The 18,479-nt window shown below is 47.3% G+C and overlaps 1 protein-coding gene across 1 annotated transcript in view; it reads right to left on the bottom strand.

Moving 5' to 3' along the window:
* Positions 1–18,479, bottom strand: part of lama2 (laminin, alpha 2) — a 106,547-nt gene that overhangs the window by 11,365 nt on the left and 76,703 nt on the right. The window contains exons 34-55 of the mRNA XM_072703001.1: positions 17,037–17,179; positions 16,038–16,136; positions 15,681–15,792; positions 13,795–13,957; positions 12,592–12,802; positions 11,731–11,847; positions 11,037–11,200; positions 10,402–10,540; positions 9,922–10,024; positions 9,696–9,812; positions 9,121–9,303; positions 8,351–8,505; positions 7,577–7,720; positions 6,562–6,695; positions 6,183–6,342; positions 5,972–6,096; positions 4,594–4,756; positions 4,014–4,158; positions 2,227–2,365; positions 1,555–1,566; positions 967–1,087; positions 154–330 (exon numbers count right to left, since the gene is read on the bottom strand). Of these exons, the coding sequence (XP_072559102.1) occupies positions 154–330; positions 967–1,087; positions 1,555–1,566; positions 2,227–2,365; positions 4,014–4,158; positions 4,594–4,756; positions 5,972–6,096; positions 6,183–6,342; positions 6,562–6,695; positions 7,577–7,720; positions 8,351–8,505; positions 9,121–9,303; positions 9,696–9,812; positions 9,922–10,024; positions 10,402–10,540; positions 11,037–11,200; positions 11,731–11,847; positions 12,592–12,802; positions 13,795–13,957; positions 15,681–15,792; positions 16,038–16,136; positions 17,037–17,179 (3,026 nt within the window). The remainder of the gene's footprint in view (positions 1–153; positions 331–966; positions 1,088–1,554; positions 1,567–2,226; positions 2,366–4,013; positions 4,159–4,593; positions 4,757–5,971; positions 6,097–6,182; positions 6,343–6,561; positions 6,696–7,576; positions 7,721–8,350; positions 8,506–9,120; positions 9,304–9,695; positions 9,813–9,921; positions 10,025–10,401; positions 10,541–11,036; positions 11,201–11,730; positions 11,848–12,591; positions 12,803–13,794; positions 13,958–15,680; positions 15,793–16,037; positions 16,137–17,036; positions 17,180–18,479) is intronic.

Here is an 18,479-nt window from a genome sequence, read left to right as displayed (position 1 = left end):
CCAACCTCCCGTCAACAACTTTTATCATTGTCACAATCCTCCTGAAAACATCCCCACCGTCGGTCAACTATCATCCTGGGACTGCCCATAGCAGGGACCCCCCTCAAGGCAACTGGAGAACTGATTACAGGGCTGGCCCGAGACGACTCTCACCTCCCCTGTCTGCCTCCTCCTTCTCCTGGGGGGCACAGGGACGCCCCCGCTGCCAAACAGGATGATGCCCTTGTCACTCTTGGTGCTGAAGGACAGCGTTATCTCCGTGCCCACGTCAAACGCCATGCCTCTCAGCTCCACAAAGCCGGGCTTGGGGAAACTGACCGTGTGCAGGTTCTGTAGGGCAGTGTGCCAACAGCTCAGACATGCTCAGCTGTCAGTCATCACACACACGACAGCTGGCTGTCAGTCATCACACACCCGACTGTCAGTCATCACATGCTAAGGCTGCATTATAATTACCCACTCATGTGTCAGTCACCACCAGCTCAACTGTCATTGGTCACACACCAAATCAATCAACACTCAGCTGCCAGTCATCTCACGTGGTTACATGGATTATCACTGTCTACCATAAATCAGTAGATAAGTGACTTGTTTGGGTAAATATGTATACCGCAGGGACTAGACTGTAACATTAGGCTTTATCCTCCGTCTGCAGTTGCTCTCTCACTTCTCTGTAGTTTAATACATTATACAATCACAGTGTTAAAAATTCACCCTCCGTTGCTCCATCTTGCCCCTTCACATGAGCATATTTTTGTCATTGATAATCACATCCAGGTTCCCCCACCCCTGTGTCTCCTCTCTGATGTGATTTTTTCCCCACCAGTCAGACTCAGGCTCTCTTACTGGCATGGAGAAAATTACCAGGCTGCAGGAAATATTCCATGGACCCGGCCCCCGCCGGCCCCCTATGCATAATAAGCGACAGGAACATCAAAGAGGAGAAGGTGATAATCAAACACACACCTCTATCGCACAGCCCTTCGTCAGGCCTGTGTAGTCGGAGCTGCTTAGCAAATTGTACGGTGTTCTGGAAACTTCTATGTCCTTCATACAGCCTGCGTACTTCTTCATAGTGACCTCTGTCCTGTAAGGGATACAGTCACCATAAATACACTGTATTTGCAACCTAGTTGACCTTTTGCCAATAACATATATAAATGTGCACTGGTGAGAAAAATATTATCCAAAGAAAATACACAAAAACGCACATCTGCCGTGTCATGCAAAGAAGAGGAATTAAATAGGCGGCGGAAATTAAGTGGATGGAAGTTAAGCTGGTCCTTAGCAGCCCCTACGTGCAGAGGCCCCATCAAGCCAGCCACCCCGGCGTGAAAAGTGTGATCTTTCATTCCTGAGATTCTGCTGATGGATGTGAGCGGCATTACAGCGACTAGCAGCACGGCGATAGCCTTTTGTGCCATTATCACGTTCGAGGAACAAAGCACCTGACCTCCTCCACCAGAAATGCCACCAATTTGCCAGCCTCTGATAGAGAAAAATGCGTATGGAACACATGCAAGAGGATACGTGTAATATCTATGTGTCTTTTACCTTGTTTTCATACTGTAAGAACAAAAGACACGTGTTAATACTTGCCAGCATGACAATTTATGAAATGAAGAGAACATTATACAAACAATGCTAAACCATGGAATATAAATGCTGGCTCATACAGTGTTGAAAGCACCCTTGTTTCACTGAAAGACATCGTTCAAAGCCTTGACCGAATGTCAACCTGACAGGAATTCGGACGATTTCGTTATGGGACTCCCGAAAGCTACTGTGAATCGTTTTGCCGCGATGAACGTGGGCATTTCGCATTACAGGGAGACGCACAGGAGTTTGGCCACTTGCGTAACACTGGAGCATTAAAGCTTACGCAAGTGTCCATTGTGGTGGACATACTGCCATTTTCAAATCTATTTTCTTTTATACTTCCCTTTACAATGCCGATTCTTTACGGCACAGAGTGAATTATTTTTCTCAAACAGGGGTCAGCAATCACAGTGTGGCACTGACAGCTGACACACGGCTTTTAAAGTTCAAGCAATTACAACTCCATTTCTCGCTGGAGATTTCATCTCGAGACCCTGAACAGCTAGAGGGCTTGGGGGGAAGTCAGAGGGGACCAAGTTTTGGGAAATCAGGCTGGCCCGGAGAAGCGCAGTAGGAGGGGAATGGCCAGCTAGACAAAAAGACAGAAGCAAGTCCTTGTAGGCACACCTGAAATTCCCAGTGGTCGGCAAACCTCCAAAATATATCCGTTCGCCTTCCTTGAGGTTCAGCCCAGTGCTGGCACCTTGGGATGTGGCCACGAAGTTCTCTTCATCACCGGAGTCGATATCCACGATAGTCACACTCGCTGTCATCAAAAGAGGGGCAAATAAGTAACATTAGACAAAAAATCTTTATACACGCCAAGCTACCTACGAAGGAGAGTGACAGTGTCGCATCACATGACCTGGCCACATGACCTAAACACAATAGAAATGGTTTTGGAGTTTGACCCGAGAGTGATGGAAAAGCAGCATATATGTGGGACCTCCTTCAGGACAGTTGGAAACTCATCCCAGGAGGCCACCTCATGATTCTGGTGTAGAGGAGAAAGTTGGGTCAGCCAGTCCCTTGAGCAATTGGGGTTAAGGGTCTTCAAAGGACCCAATGGTGGCATCACTCTGCTGACCACTGGATCTGAACTAGCAGCCTTTAGAGTCGCAACCGACAAAGCTGCCCCCTAACATTCTAATACTTTGTGCACGATTCCATATGTTATTTTGTAGTGTTGATGTCTATAATTGTTTTTTTAATGTAGAGAACAGTACAAATAAACCTTTCTATGGGTAGGTGTGTCCAAACCATTGACTGGTACTCTATATATGGAATAACCAGATGATGTTACAATGACAACAATGTTTTCCCCAGGTGGCCCCTTCACTACCTCATCTAATCCCTACTCCTCCCTCACCTGCCAACCTTTACAATCTCTAGTCCCCCTGCACGCTCTTTCCACCTCTTTTTATTAAAAGCCTGACTTTGAGTGACTTGTCTCAATGTAATCAGGTTCACCAGATCTGCGTCTGTGACTATCCCTTCATGTGCCACCACTAAATGACACTCTTTCAGTTTTGGTGTGATTTATCTCAGATCATCACCTATGTTTCTGGGAAGTTTGAAAAAGATCTATCAGTTACTTCTAGATTTACTGTGTTCATAAGATCAAGTGCCTTCTACAGCTGCCCTTCTCTGTCCAATTGCTGCTGCTTCAATTTGGGTGCAATTTATCTCTAAATAAAATTTGGTGTTGATCTTCATCCATGCGATGTTGTTCTGAAGTAGGAAATAAAGTCCATCAAATAACTCTTTAAGTTATCACGTTCACAATGTCAAGTATCTTCTGTAGTCACCCTTATCTTTGCTGCCATTAAGTCACATCACTTCAGTTTTGGTGTGATTTGTCTCAAAAAGAAGTTACAGACTTTCTCCTATATAAAGTTCCTTGATAATATATCTGACACATCCTTTTGAGTGTCCCCAGCTACCCTTCTCTTCGCTACCACTATTGGGCACTGCTTCAGTGTTGCTGCTCAAAATTTGATCAGTGGTCTCAAAATTTAACCAATTACAGATCTGCTCCCGTATGTCAAACCATATGCATTGCCTGTCTGTGGAATACAATTAAACTGGATAAGTGGCATGCAACCAAAATGTTATGGTCAGGATTAAGTGCCAGGATGGAAATTGCTGCTAAATACTTCATCATTAATAACAGGTGAATATATCATGTATATCAGTGTTTCCCAATCCTGTCCTTGGGGACCCACAGACGGTCCACATTTTTGCTCCCTATCTGGCAGGGAGCAAAAACCTGGACCATCTGTGGGTCCCTGAAGATCGAGTTGGGAAACATTGATTTATGTAAGAAGAATTTGTGTCACTGTAAAATGGAGCAGTTACTTTACATAAAAAGTGATAAAAATTAAGAGCATAAGGAGTAATGGAGGTTCTCATACCTTGCTTCAACATTCTGGCCATGGTGAAGGACTTCCATTGGCCATCATTGTGCCGCTGGCTGCTGGAGACATTGCCTGGCCCGGATCCCAGGTCGTAGCTGACTTTCACTCTGCCGTTACTCAGCTCTACACTCATGAAGTCTTTCTGTCTCCGAAAGAGGTGTCAGGGGAGAACATGAAGGTCCGGAACAACAGCGAAAGCAGGAAGACAGGAATGACTCCTGCCTTGACAAGTCAGACAAGTGGCCCATCTGTGGTGCTGCAAGATCCAGAGTTTGTGAGTCTGTCCAATCAGATCAGACTATACAAAAGCATCATCTGGTCCTGAATAATTTAGTTAAAACAGATACAAATGCATTAAAACCAGACTTCTGAGTAGTACTCTATAATGTTATGCACTGTAAAGAAGTAATGTAAGAGATGTTTCTCTTAATAGGATCTTCATTGTAAGGCTCCTTAATTAACACTGATCCAATCCTTTTCCTGGATGTAACTGTTTCTGAATTTGCTGCCCATACAAAGCTTCGAAATGGTACCCGCGACAGAGATCGACCCCTGTCGGTGACGAGGGCGGCCTCACCATGTCCTTCGTGGCGAAATACATGAGGAGGGCGTTGGTGGAGAACGTGCGGAATTTGAACGTGATGGTGGAGACGTTGGGGTTCCAGCGTGTCGGCCGGCTCACGGCGGCGTAGCCCTCGCCGTCAAAATGCACCGTGCCTTCACTGTCTGATGGCTGAGGGCTGGGCAGCACAGGACAGGGGGATGCGGGTTCCAGATGGTAGAATAAGACCAGGAACATCATGGGGTGTATCCACAGCAAAATGCCGCATCTTTTTTATAGTGCCAATTTTTTCTACTTTATTTCACTAGTATTTATAACTTCTGGCTAATCCTTTTGCTGAAGTGGTTATATTAGTTACAGAAGAGTAACACAATGCATCTTTAACAATAATCCACTGGAAAAACTCAAACGCAAAAGTAAGGAGGTAATTTGGTTATTATTAATATTAAACAGTGAACTTAATATGAATAGTAAATCATAATTAGAGAGTGAATACTTTTGTAACCAATTAAACATTTAAATGCTCCTCCTCATTATCATCATTGTTAAATCAGTAGCAATGTATATTGTTTATTAAGAAAAAAAAGCTAACATGATGGTCAATAGATTAGATAGGAACTACACTAAAATAAAAACAGTACCTATTTGTACCTCATCAGTCACGTCTCAATAACCCTACAGAAGTAGCATGTATTGACTTTCATCCACATATGAGTGATTAACTTAATAATTCATTCTTGCAGGATTTCTTAGCCCTGTGAGTTGCAGTTGCTGTGACAGTTGTGTCTCAGAAGATAAATTGGCTGTAGTCTAAGCAATTTAGCAGCTAGCAGCAGCAGAACTGTGCAGCCCAGCATCTCAGCAGCTCCAAGGACTCTATTACAGAAATGTATTATTTATGTGGTACCCAGGACTATACCCTGAAAGTACGTAATAATAATGATAGCGACATAATAATAATAAACTTAAGCAGTGATATTCTAGGTTTTTTCTTTTTTTACATTTCCAAGGTTTGTCATTTTTTTGTTCTTTTTGTGACCTACACTCACTGCTCATTATTTATTATGCTCCAAACCATGTTTACAGCAAACAGTAAACTACTTAATTTAAGAAATTTGTTCCACGCCTGTATTTACTCGGGAAATGAAAAGCAGCTGTCTGACGGCTGCTACAAACACTGGTGGGAGGGGGGAAAAAAAATAGGCTTCACGACCCAACGGAATTACCTATGCTATCAATCACTGCCTTGTTTAACCCAATGGGAATTAATGAGACAATTAAAGCAATTAGAATAGTGTTAAGGCTGTTGGTGGTTGACAGAGGCATTTAAAAAACCCATCCAACATGGGTTTTGAGACCTAGAGCCCTTCATCGTAACGCCGTGCAGGCTTACCTCACTACACATCCAGCACAGTCTCCCTCCCGCTCGCGGTAGTTCCACAATCCTATGGGTTTGTTGTCCAGGTAGGTCTCTCCCATACACCCAATGAAGGTGGTGGTTTTAACGGCATCAGCTTTCTTCAACGGTCAGTTGAAACAAACGTCAATGCATCTCAAGGGCGGCTTCATCAGTATTTTTTTTTTTTGAGATGGCTGGACACTACCTTCACGCTTCCCAGAATGCCTCCAACGAAGAGATAGGCTTTCTCGTCCACGTCGAGGATGGTGTAGCCTTTGGGGGAGCTGGCGCTGCTGGAGACGGGCATGATGGCAGCTTTCGGGCCCTCCAGAGCATGGACTGAGATGGTACCGTTGATGCCGATACTGGAAACCGCCGAAACAAGTCATACACCGGATTAGCGGGATGAGCCTACCACCTGCGTCCACACTGTGGCGCTGTTGAGGCAGATGCTATAGCAGTTGCATTCTTGAGTCGAGCAGTTATCCCAAAACAAAGGATGCAGTGAAATTTAAAATGTAAAATGGTAAAGGGGGTCCCACACCAACACCCAGCCAGCCCCCCCAGGTTCATCCTTGGCCCACCGAGAAGCTTCGATCCGGTGCCAGTTCCCATCGTGGATGGTGAGATCGGGGTACTCGACGCGGCCCACGCCGGAGCCCACATCCCACAGGAAGTTGACCTTGCCCTTGCGCATCTCCACCGCCAGGAAGTCAGTCTAGGAGAGACGAGCGATTGAGATGCATAGAGACGGGCGTCTAATTGGCGACATTATGAGCACATCACTGGGGCCCCACTCCAGGGGCCAATGCCGTGACGGAAGAGGGGAAGCACAGAGCAGGACACACTGGAATGAGATGCTGAGGAACGACAAGCTACAAGCAAATCAGCGAAAGCGAGGGGCCTGTGATTTCCCCGAGGAAATCAGTGCTATGGCCGCATGCTGCTGCTTTATCTGAACTCACTGCTAATTGCCGTGGTTGTCGTACACAGCAAAATTATATGTTCTCTCTTGGGGACTGCATATTGAATACCCTTTCATCATCTCTTTTTTGCCTTTTCATCTAATTGTCATCAAAACGTCTGAGAAAGCATGATCGGGAGAGTAATTTCAATTTAATTGCGGTGCATTAGTTATCTGGCTAATAAACAAAACACTGCTAAATGGCTTCGCATCAAAAAGTTATAGAGATAGTCATAAATATTCAAAAATATTTACACACATTCCCTCATTTTTCAGATTATGTCTTCCTATGGAACCCAATAAGCACCGTGAGATAAAAGCAAGTGATATATTGGTATGTGTGTCAGATATGTGATATTTATTTTTTCATTCATGCATATGGACTGTTTTGGTGAATCGGTGCCACTTTACAATAAGGCTACCCTTATAAAGGCATTATGAATGGTTTATAAGCAGGTTATTAATTAGGTTGTAACACTTTGTAAATCATTACTAGACCATTATAAACAAGTTATAACAGTTTTCTTCTTATTAATGAGTTACTACCATTTATAAGTGGCAAAGGGAGTCTTATTGTACAGTGGTACCGATGATACTATTAAGAGACGACAGAAGGGATTTTTGGAGTTACTTACGTATTGGGCACTGCCCAGGTAGAAGAGTAAATTGTCTGAGGAGGCAGTCTTCACATTCAAGATGATGGTGTTGTAGCGACCCTTCTTGATTTCGGGTCGGTAGGCTCGAATGCACTTCCCCCCAGAGGAGACGGACACTTTAATCTAGATGGGGAGGTGGGGGGGATCTCAATTCATTGTTTCTTTCTTTTATGGGTTTTACATCCACAGCAGAGCGAACTTCACCAACGGTCGGCGCTTCATGTTTTACTACAACTTACTTGGGTCAGAGAGCCAATGTAAAGGCAAACAGCGAGACAAAGTTAAGTAAAAAGAAAATAATCCTCTTAAAAGCCCAGCTGTATTTTCAAATGTCAAACAGTGGATGTCTGTTGTTGCAGGTGCAAGTCAAATGTTCTGTGGTTAGGAAACTCACAACTAACCAATTCTGATATAACTAACCCATGACTGCAGCCATCCTGTCCAGGGTGGACCCCAGTCTTTGCTCCCATGATCCTGACCAGAAACTAAATGGACAGCCAGATGTGTATGTATGTAAATGGAACACTTATGTATTAAATACCTAGGCTGTCTGATCATCATTCTCTGATGATAATTATGCAATTACTATACACAACCTACTGATTATGTGTTGATTATGTACTGAAAATACGTCCTCTGATCCTGTAGTACAGGCTAAGTATTGTGTCATCTCATTATCAAAATTGTTAAAATTATATTTTATTGATGGTGCGGGTAGATAAATGACTATGACGTTTGGGCTGCGCCACACACCGAGTTAGCCTGTTTGCGCGCTTGGTTTATCAGCTCTTTTATCTGCGAGATGTTCTTCTTCAGATTGTCTTGGAGCTCCTTGATCGGTTTCAGCTTCTCTAGCAGGCGGTCAGCTTCATCCTCCAGGTCTTTCACTTTCGCCCCGGCTGCATGAACTTAAAAAAGGAAACAAGGTGAGAAACGGGTTTGATCGGCGCACCTGCGAGGAGTGGCGGGCGCTAGTGAGGAAGCGACTGAGCGCGTGCGGCTAGCTTGTTGGTGTTAACGGAGGCAGCGGGAGCGCAGTGACTGAGATCGATTAATCATAGACACACTGAAGGAAGAAAGGAAGATGAAATATTGATGATAACGAATAACATGCTAATCTCTGATTAGCTTAATGCTAATAGTAAGAAGAATGAGCTTCGTTTGAGTTGTGAAGGCCCTGCTGCAGAATACAAAGCAGAAGGATGTTACTCTGGCACCATGCTAATTTCGGCAGTGGCCCATGCAGCACTAGGCTCCAGCTAACATGCGCAATGGTGAGAAAAAAGAAATACGTACTTATGGCTGTCGAGGTTCACAAGATCATCACGCGCACAGGACACAGAGACAAAGAAACACCAGTAAGGAATTGTCTTCACTTATATATTTTTTTCAGAAAGGCATAAAAGTTGCATTATTATCGTCACACTATTAATGCAAGTCGGATTGTCACCGCGTTATCTCGCGTTATTTTAAAAGAACGTTCAGCATAGTCTGTGTCAGAGACACCCTGTAGGGATACCTACTATTTTTGTCGGGGTCCTGGATCATGTTGTCGGCCTTTTTGATATCATCACCCAGCTTGCTGTAGTTGCGTTGCAGGCCTGCTAGGTCCAGGTTCATATTTTTGAGCCTTGCCAGCACATCGCTGGCCGTCTCGTTGGCGTCCCTGGCCTTCTCCTTGGCCGACCGCAGCTTGGAGCTTGTGTCTGCATGGACAGCCGGGCAGAGTGGGTAACGCACCGGACAAGTTTCTGAGACGTCCTAGACCTCATACTATGGGCCCAGTGGGTCAACATTGGGAAACAATGTTGATGACGCAGCAAGTACAAAAGCTCACAGGTGAAGTGACTGCAACCCCATCAACTCTGCTGCTTCCTTTGTTGAAATTCGAAACATTCCAACATTGTTTACGCTCACATTTACATTATGTGCGTGATTTTTTTTTTGCACTATTTCCTGTAATTGTATGTCAATGTATATGCTTGGTGTGACAATGAAGCCCCTCTTAACTTGACTTGACCTAATTATTGGCTGATTGTGTTTTGTCCATCAGGCCACGCCCAGAAGGGTGAAGCTCATTCCCACATGCTGCCTTTACCATTCGGGAGGGTGTCCAGCCTTCCCAGGGCGTCGTCGATGGATTTCAGCAGGTCCTTGCTCTTGGTCTCGGCATTCTTAATCCTGCCCTGCAGCCGACCCAGACTTTCGGCATTCTCTGAAACACACGGCACGTGAGTCCATGTTCCGCAGGGACGGGACGCTTGACCGACGATCCGCTTGCATTTTAACGACGGTCTGTGGCTGGAGATTGTGGAAGAGCTCACCCTTAACGTCACCATCCAACTCCTTGGCTTCGTTCCACAGCCGGAAGCTCTTCTGCAGTGAGTTCTTGGCCAGCTCCTTCAGAGAGCCTCTGGGGCTGGAAGCCTGAGCAAGGACGAGACAAGGAGGCGGAGTCAACATGGCCGCCTGCGAGCTAGCGGTGACATGAGCTTTGATGTTACGGGTTCTTTGATGTTCGCTGATGGAGGTCAATGTAATTGTGCAAGAACCACAAGGAAATTATCTGTTTTATACCCAGGGGATTCGGGTAGGAACAGAGGACCTTCTATTGTATGAGGGGTGAGGAAGGGGGGGTCTGACCCCACCCCCGGCTCAAGTGGATGGCATCAGAGTAATGACACTGAAAACAAATCACAATGACTGCATTCAAACAAGCTGGAGCTCTGATTTCTGGGAGTGTGGCTGTGGAGCACTGGGGGCTTAATAGCGAGGTCGCATGCGCGTGTGTGGGCGTGGCTCACTAGCTGCACGGCCTCCACGCCCCGGGCCCTAGCTTGCTTGGCCAGCCGCTCCGCCTCCTCGATGAAGTCTTTGATGTTGCTGTAGGCATGGAACGCCGCCGTGGCATTGAATGACAGGTTCTTGGCTTCTGCAAGGATACTTAAAACCAGGCAGGAAGGGTTAGATATGGGGCTGAAAGCTTGCATGGCTGACATGCACGGAACAGGGCCCAGGAACCCTTACAGATCGACACCCCTCTGTTCAATGAAATGATGTCCAGCCCCACGGTTTCATACTGTCCTATTCTTTAAGTACTGTGATCCCTCAACCCCCCCTCTTGCTGCTTGCATGTTGCACCCAGGAGAAATGTTACCTTGTGCCGCTGTATACCTGTACATGCATGGTACGGCAATAAAGCCCATTTGATTATTATTATTATTATTATTATTATTATTATTATTATTATTACTCGCTATCTGTATGTTACACTGTGGTCCTTGGGGACATTTTTTCCTGTCATTGTATATGTGTATAAGGATGGTATGAAAATACAGCCAACTTGACTTGAAAGTGACGTAGCCTTTTCAATAAGCGACAATCGGCCCCACAGAAAGGGTGGTGCTCTCGCCACGCTACCATCTGGAACGCCGCCCACCTGTCCAAGATGCCAGCAGAGTCCTTGAGCTGGGCGGCGTGGCTCTCCACCTCCAGCATCAGCCCCGGTAGATTCTTCTCATGCAGACCCATGCTGATCTTGTTCACCTTGTAGTCCAGCTGGTCGTCCAGATGGTTGAGGTCACGCGCCATATCCTCCAGATCCTGCATTTGGAGGCTTGGAACGTTACACGTTCTGACTGACCTTTGCTCCGGCCTACCAGCACCGAGATCATCTGCGGTCGCGATCTGCTAGCACTGTGACCTAGATTTATTCCACCCTGCCAGCTTACTGCAACCTACTAGCATTCTGTGGTGCTCCATGCCTTCTCTGAGCTCTTGTTCATTACAGTCTTGACCTTACAGTTCACCCAAAACGATCCAATCGAAATCCAAGCAGACATGCTGTGAAGGGCTGGCCAGGGGGAGTTGGCAGGAGGCGATGTGCGGCTCAGCGAGTTAAGTCTCTGTACTTGTGTTCGGAAGGTTATTGGTTTGAATTCCAGCCTCCACAGAATAGTCACATCTCCATTGCGCCCTTGAGCAAGGCTCTTAACAACCGCCCTGCTCTCAGACCCCCTGCAAGGGTGTTTGTATATATCTTAAAGGAGAGCAAGTTGGGATGTGCAAAAAGGAGCATGCAAATGAAGGGTCATTTCATAACAGCATTGCGACATCTTAGCTCAAAGTCTTACCTCCACCTCTTGATTGATGTTGCCCGACAGAAGGTTGGCCTCGCCGAGGATGCGCTCCGCCTCAGCCAGGGTGTCCTCGGTCCCTGTCATGGCAGTGTTCACGGCATCCCTCTTGCTCTAGGGGCAGATGGAACTATAAGCTCTAAGCCCCCCCTCCATTGCACATCGTTATGACGACCACAGTCCGAGTGAACCAGCAGGTTATGCTGTGACTGCTAACTGGGAGGGGATCCAGTTGTGGTACAAAATTAATGACAGGTGTAGCTTTCATGCCAGATGTGGTAACACTTTACTTAAGGCTATGTTTTTAGTAATTTATAAACACATTCATAATGCATTATAATGCATTCAATATGCATTATAAATATATCTATAAATATTTATGAAAAGGCATAACATATATTTATTATGCATTATGACTGCCTTATAATGCAGTACAAAGCATCCTTAATGCTTATACTGACCATTATAATGCATTATTAAGGTATCTATAGTGCATTATATATGAGGACTTCATCATTCAACATTATATGATAAGAAACATTATAATCATACAATCATATAATTGTTATTAATGCATATTAAATCTATTAAGGCATGTTGGATTTTATGGTATGCTTATATGATGCTGATGAATGATCTATGAATGCATTATAAATGCATTAAGAAGGTGCAGTTAATATAAAGCGTTACCAAACAGTCTGTTGATTTTCATCAGACTTTTCATAATTTTTCTTACTCTCTTACAAGTTAAATTATTTGGAAAGTGTGTGGTAAACATTCAGCACAGTGACCACAAGCTCTTAACTCTGGGGTCCAAACCCAAATCACGGGGCTGCGTCAGAACCGAGAAAATCCCACCTCCAGCATGCTCATGTTCCAGCGGTTCAGTTCGGAGAGGGCATTGGTCTTGTGGATCTTCAGTTGGGCCCCCTTCAGCAGCTCGTGTGCGTCATCCAACTTGTCCCGGTAGTCGGCCACTTTACTCATCACCTCCTGTTTCAGGTCTTCTGTGGTTTTGTGTGGATTCCCAAAGAGACGAGTGACCCTCTGCAGCAAGGCCTCCGCTGCCCTGTAGAGCGTGACCCTTAAGTGTCGGTCATGTCCTCGGCACAGCATCCAAGGCCAGCTACCGCTACACGTCCGTTTGCATTGTCCCTGCTCTTCTCAGTTTATTTTTTTACAGTAAACTGCCACTAGATGGCCATATTTATTCTTGCATGGTTAAGTTAGGGCATAGGAGAGGAATACATTACGAAACTAATTTGATTAGAAAGAATATTATTCCTCTCACCCACCTCAGGCAACTTTTAATTAGTTCATTAAGATTTTACATGAGAAAGGAAAACTTTGCTAATTCTGTCTGGATTCGCTCATCCACAAAATGGTTTTGCATAGTGAAAGTACGGAGGAAACATGACAGAGATTGTACACATAACCACTGCATGCAGGCATCCAGCAAAGCACACTGATGTGGTCTCACTCCAGCACGGATCGCTTTCTCGTTTAATGCTGGTGTTTATGATCTAGATGCTGTACTTAGAACATGGGCCCAGTGTTCTATACAGCAGGCTGATTTCGCTGTAGATGACTCATCTGGCCCCGCCCACCCTCGTCCTTTTCCCAAAACCACCCAAACCCATATGGGTTTTGCACGCGGCACGCCAAGGCGCCGTGGCAGGATGCGATGCACAGACGAGGGTTACTGGGAGAAACCCCAGCATCCTGAACAGGGGAGGGAGGAAGCGGGAACAGCCGGCAGGGGCCCAGGCGGACCCCACACGCACGCGCACGCTCACAAAGACCAGCCAGTATGACATGGGGTCCATCATGCTCTGGGGCGTAGTGTGTGAAGGGCTCTGACTACTGCCTACGCTACACATGGACAGTGAGGGAGACGCACATTCATGTCAAGACGTCAAGAAGAAAGTGATTAGTCACTGCTGTGAATACAGAAATTGACCAATACTTAGCAAAGAAATACTCAAGAAAAGCCACCTGAAATGAATGAAAGGTACTCTCTCACGCAGTGCCTGGTGTGGTCCTGCGGAGGGCGCCACCTACCCCAGCTCCTCGTCCGAGATCTGCTTCTTGCCCCCAAACTGCCGCTTGCGCAGCTCCGCCAGCATGGCCTCAATCTCCTTCTGCATCTCCTGCAGGCTCTTCTCGGGGGTGCCGTCGCGGGAGCCCAGCGTCTCATTCAGGTGTTGGGCCTTGTCCTGAAGAACTGGAGACAAAGCGAAGGACTCTGCGTTACACCAGGAGGCATACCTGATCACGGGAAAAGCAGGAGAAATACCCCCACTGCCTTTCAGAGGAGCATGAGGCACGCAGAGCATCATGGGAAATGCAGGACATGTAGCAAGGTGGAGACATACCCCCATTGCTTTTTAGAGGCAGACTGCTTCTGTTGGGGTAGCTATAGAGTAAAGTTACAAACCGATTAACTGCAGGAAGGCAGAGCCAGTGAGGAACACAGACTGCAGCCCAGTAAACATACAACAAATCACTCGCATAAAACAACCTACGCTGGCTACCCCTTGGCACGGAGAGGTATACGGCTTTCAAGCTAATCTCAACCTATCACTTGGTCCAAAGACCAATTAATTCTGAAGCAAGGAATACAGGCTGGCTGGAGCATTTACGGAGGCTTTGTGTGCGATCCGCGCTGGGAGAGGCCGTGAGAGGAGCCGCTGTGCCACGTTTGGATGAGCTGAAAGGCAGGCCGGGGGAAGAGGACGACAACAAAACACAAATATGGCTCTTTTTCTTTCCATTCGATGCGGGTCTTTTTTTTTTTTTTTTTTGGTCGATTCAAAGAAATTCAAATCCGGCTTGGCAGGCTTTAATCACATTAATTTAGTCTTTGAAATCCAAACCGCACATTTCAAAAGCAGGGGAGTCTCACAGTGGGTTTTAATTTACATAAAAACCATCAAAATGGAGCGTAATTAAACGCATTTCCCAAATTCAAACAAAAAGTGCCTAATAAGATTACAAAGAAAGAATACATTCTATTAACGTTGTCCAGCCCCGAATAACAGCCCACTGCGTTTTAAAGTACTTTAAGTTGGATTCAGTCTCCACATTTTAACTTGTTTACACATGAATATTCTGCAGGCTCCCGTCCGATTGGACTTTTCATCTGCCGCCACTTGTCCGTGTTACGTCGCCATCGACGTCCTGGCCTCTGATTGGACAGCACACGCGGGGCAGGGCCACCCGCCGAGCTGCAGGTGCGACCCTGAGACCACCCGCTCCGGCTCGCCACCTGAGCAGGACCCTGGCTCGTCTCCCCCGGTTACCCTGGCTCGTCTCCCCCGGTTACCCTGGCTCGTCTCCCCCGGTTACCTGTGAAGGGCACGCGCCGTGCCAGTTTGGCGCCGTTCGGCTGCCTTTTAATTAAGCCACGGCGCTGCACCGCTGGGGCCATCACTAGCACAATCATCCATCGGCTTTAACTGCGGGAAAACTGTTTCACAGCAGAGGCTGTCTAATCACAGAATGATAGAAGCGGATGCAGACTGAGGAGACGCCTCCCTTTTATACTGTGACCCTGCTGTCTGTTTCAAATCTCTGGCACTCGGCTTTGACGGGCAAAATGCTGGAAAACACTCCGGGAGTGAATCTGAAATGATGCTTTATTTCCATTTGAAGAAGTGTATTGCGATGCTTCTTTTCATATATACCATCATGCTCTCTTTGAGGCATACACACAGAAATATAAAAAGTTCAAATATAGGGTCAAGTTCTTTATTCAACACCCCTGGAGAAATTTGGGAGGGGTTAAGGGTCTCGATCAAGGGCCCAACAGAGGTACAACTATACCACTCAAGATGGAATTCGAACTGGCGACCTTCTGATCACCGGCACTGAAGCTTAACCCACCATCCACCAATGACACCATGATGGGCCCAGGTTCAGAATGAACTGGTTTTTGCATTCCTCACCTTTAGCACCCAGGAGGGTATTCTTGACCAGTAGCTCCAGGTCTTCCGCCCTCTTCTGAATCCTTTCGGAGTCGGCGTCTGTTTGCGTACCGTCCGCTGACACCTTGGTCGACTGCGGAAACAGAAACGGTTTGCCGTGACGACGAATCTGAGCCTGGCACGGGACAGACTCGGGCGGCAAGTATGTCATAAATATGGGTGCCTATGTGGTGGCATACGTAGAGGAAAGAAAGATGCAGATGGCGGAGCTGATTAAGATGGAGGCAGCTTCAGCAGACGACGGCTGAGAGCTGCGGAGACCACGCCAAGGCGGGTCGGGACAGAGGGAGCAGAGGGTGCGGGAATTCGGGAACATACACGGCCCAGAAGCTCATCCATCTCTGTCACCAAGCTGCCCAGATTGCTGTCTGCCAACTGGAGGAGCCTCTCTGGCGCCCTCTGGGGGGAGAGCAGGTGCTGCAGGAGAGGGAGACCGGGCGAGTCACACAATCTGCCGGAAGCTTCCGGAAGTGTGTAAATCGCGGCAGCCCTTGAAGTTGACGGAACAGTGCTGCCACCTGGCTGTCTATCTACCGCTGCCCCATAACTGAAGATAACTGCAGGGAGGTGAGCGGTGAGCACAGGCTGCTGGTTCACAAGCCGCTGAACAGAGGGGGCGTGAAGGTGCCTCAGAGAGCCAGAAACCTAGAGATCACTACTGGAAGCGACCTGATAGATACCCGTCTGTAATCGGGTGACTGTGCGCCTGCCCTGTTCCTGTCTTTTTTGAAGACTTTGGAAACAAAATCCACTTGTTCAGGGGCAGCAATATGGTGTCTTTATCTTCCGTTGTATCTAAAGCGTTTAACACGAGAGACCGCAGATGGAGTTCTTTAATGTCTGCGATTTCCCCGAGGCGGCAGACGTTCAGAGTCGGGAGGAAACGTCGTCTTGAGGATGTGTGAGCCCTTTAATGCGACGTATGGGGGAAGTCGCCTGGGAGACTGAGGACTTGAGTGAACGGGTAGAAAGGCGACCAGAGCCGCCGTTACTCGGGGCTTCGAATTCCGCTCGTCCCAGAATCCCAGAATCCACAATACAAAAACATACAAAAAAAACCGCAAAAGCAGAACAAGCATCCGCATACGGCTTGGTGAAATCGTACGCGAGTTAAGCATGTGTTTATAGCTCGGCTCACAGGATGCTAATGGTGTAACAGGATGCGTGCGCGGCCCAGTTTGGCCCAGTGCCTCTCTCCCCTGCCACCCTCTTCCTCTCTTCTTCTCACTTATGATCTTTTCCCAGCAGTCAGACCCAGTTTACTTCCCAGTCTGGAGATTTCGCCTTGGCTAAGGGCCAGCAGCATCTCAGGTTTACCTTGAGCTCCTCTGTCATGTTCTCGAACCTGTAGAGCACCTTGTAGGGGGGGGGAAGGGGGCTGGTGAGGTTGACGCTGGAGATGAGGCGGTGGAGCCCGTCAATGTCGTTGAGGAGCACGCCACTGCAGTCGTCGTCGCAGGCTGGGGGGGCAGACACACACAGACACACACACACACACACAGATACAGACACATACACACACACACGCAGACACACATACACACACACACAGATACAGACACACATACACACACACATGCAGACACACATACACACACGCAGATACACGTACACACACAGAGATACAGACACACACACACACAGATACAGACACACATACACACACCCACACAAACATGCAGACAGACACACACACACAGCCCGTTACTGTCAGCTCCATCACCGTATCCTATTAGCTCCAGCTACAAGAAACTAACGAGATGCTCTGCTAGACTGTGCGTGTCTCTCAGCCAACTCACCCACCCCCCCCACGAATCCTCCAACCCCCCGCCAGTGTCAGCTCCTCAGCTCAAACGCCCATCCGAAGCTAAAGTGGACGTGGAACTTTTAGGAGCTTGTGTTGCCCGGCAACCTGCTGCGGTTTGTGGGAGCCTTCGACGGCTGCAGACGCGCGACTCCGCCGGCAGCCGCGGAGAAACCGGCGCCGCTGCTTAGCGCCATTCAGCCTCATCCAATTTAACGCACAATGCAACTTCCCGGAAAACAGAACTAGGTAAAGAAAAAAAAACACGAGAAGGGACCTCTCGACATTTTTAAGCTTGTGAGGATCCTGGATTTTTTTTTGCTTATTTGAGATTAAGTAAGAGTGCCGTTGGGGAATGTGATTTCGAGTGTGAAATTTAACAGAGAGGGGAAAGAGGCTTTGGCTGCCCCTTTGAGACTCCCGACACGTGTCGAGCGGCGGGGGGAGTGGGGCATTCTGGCTCAGGAGTCGCGTTTTGTATGGATTTTTAATGTCCCCACAGTGTCTCTGCAATGTATACTTTGAGAGGTGCCTTCAAAGGGAATCAAGCGGCCAGATATTAAAGTTTAACCCCCTGGAACTGAGCTGGGATTTGGAAAAGGGAGGACCGACTCGATCTGTCGAGGCTGGACACAACTGAAGGAGACGGCTGCACGTCATGCACAATCTGCAAGGTTACATGCTCCTTCACCCCCACAAACCTATACGGGGTATGGGGGGGGGGGGGGGGGGACCCATGGCCACGTTTAACAGACCCGGCATGCTACCAGCTGTCTTGCCAATTACACTCTTCAGGCACAAACAGGCGCCAAAACGGCGATTAACATTCCAGATGTTACCACGTCAAGATCCCAGGCAGCATGCACCCGAGGCTCTGCATCCACAGGCGAGGAACATACCCCACGTCCAGCAGCTTTTAGGCCAATCAAAGGAGGCCATCAACAACGCAATAAACT

Source organism: Paramormyrops kingsleyae, chromosome 19 (assembly GCF_048594095.1).
Source record: "Paramormyrops kingsleyae isolate MSU_618 chromosome 19, PKINGS_0.4, whole genome shotgun sequence".
NCBI lineage: Eukaryota > Metazoa > Chordata > Actinopteri > Osteoglossiformes > Mormyridae > Paramormyrops > Paramormyrops kingsleyae.
Note: the sequence above shows the minus strand (reverse complement) of the source record. Positions and strands in the feature narration are given on the sequence as shown.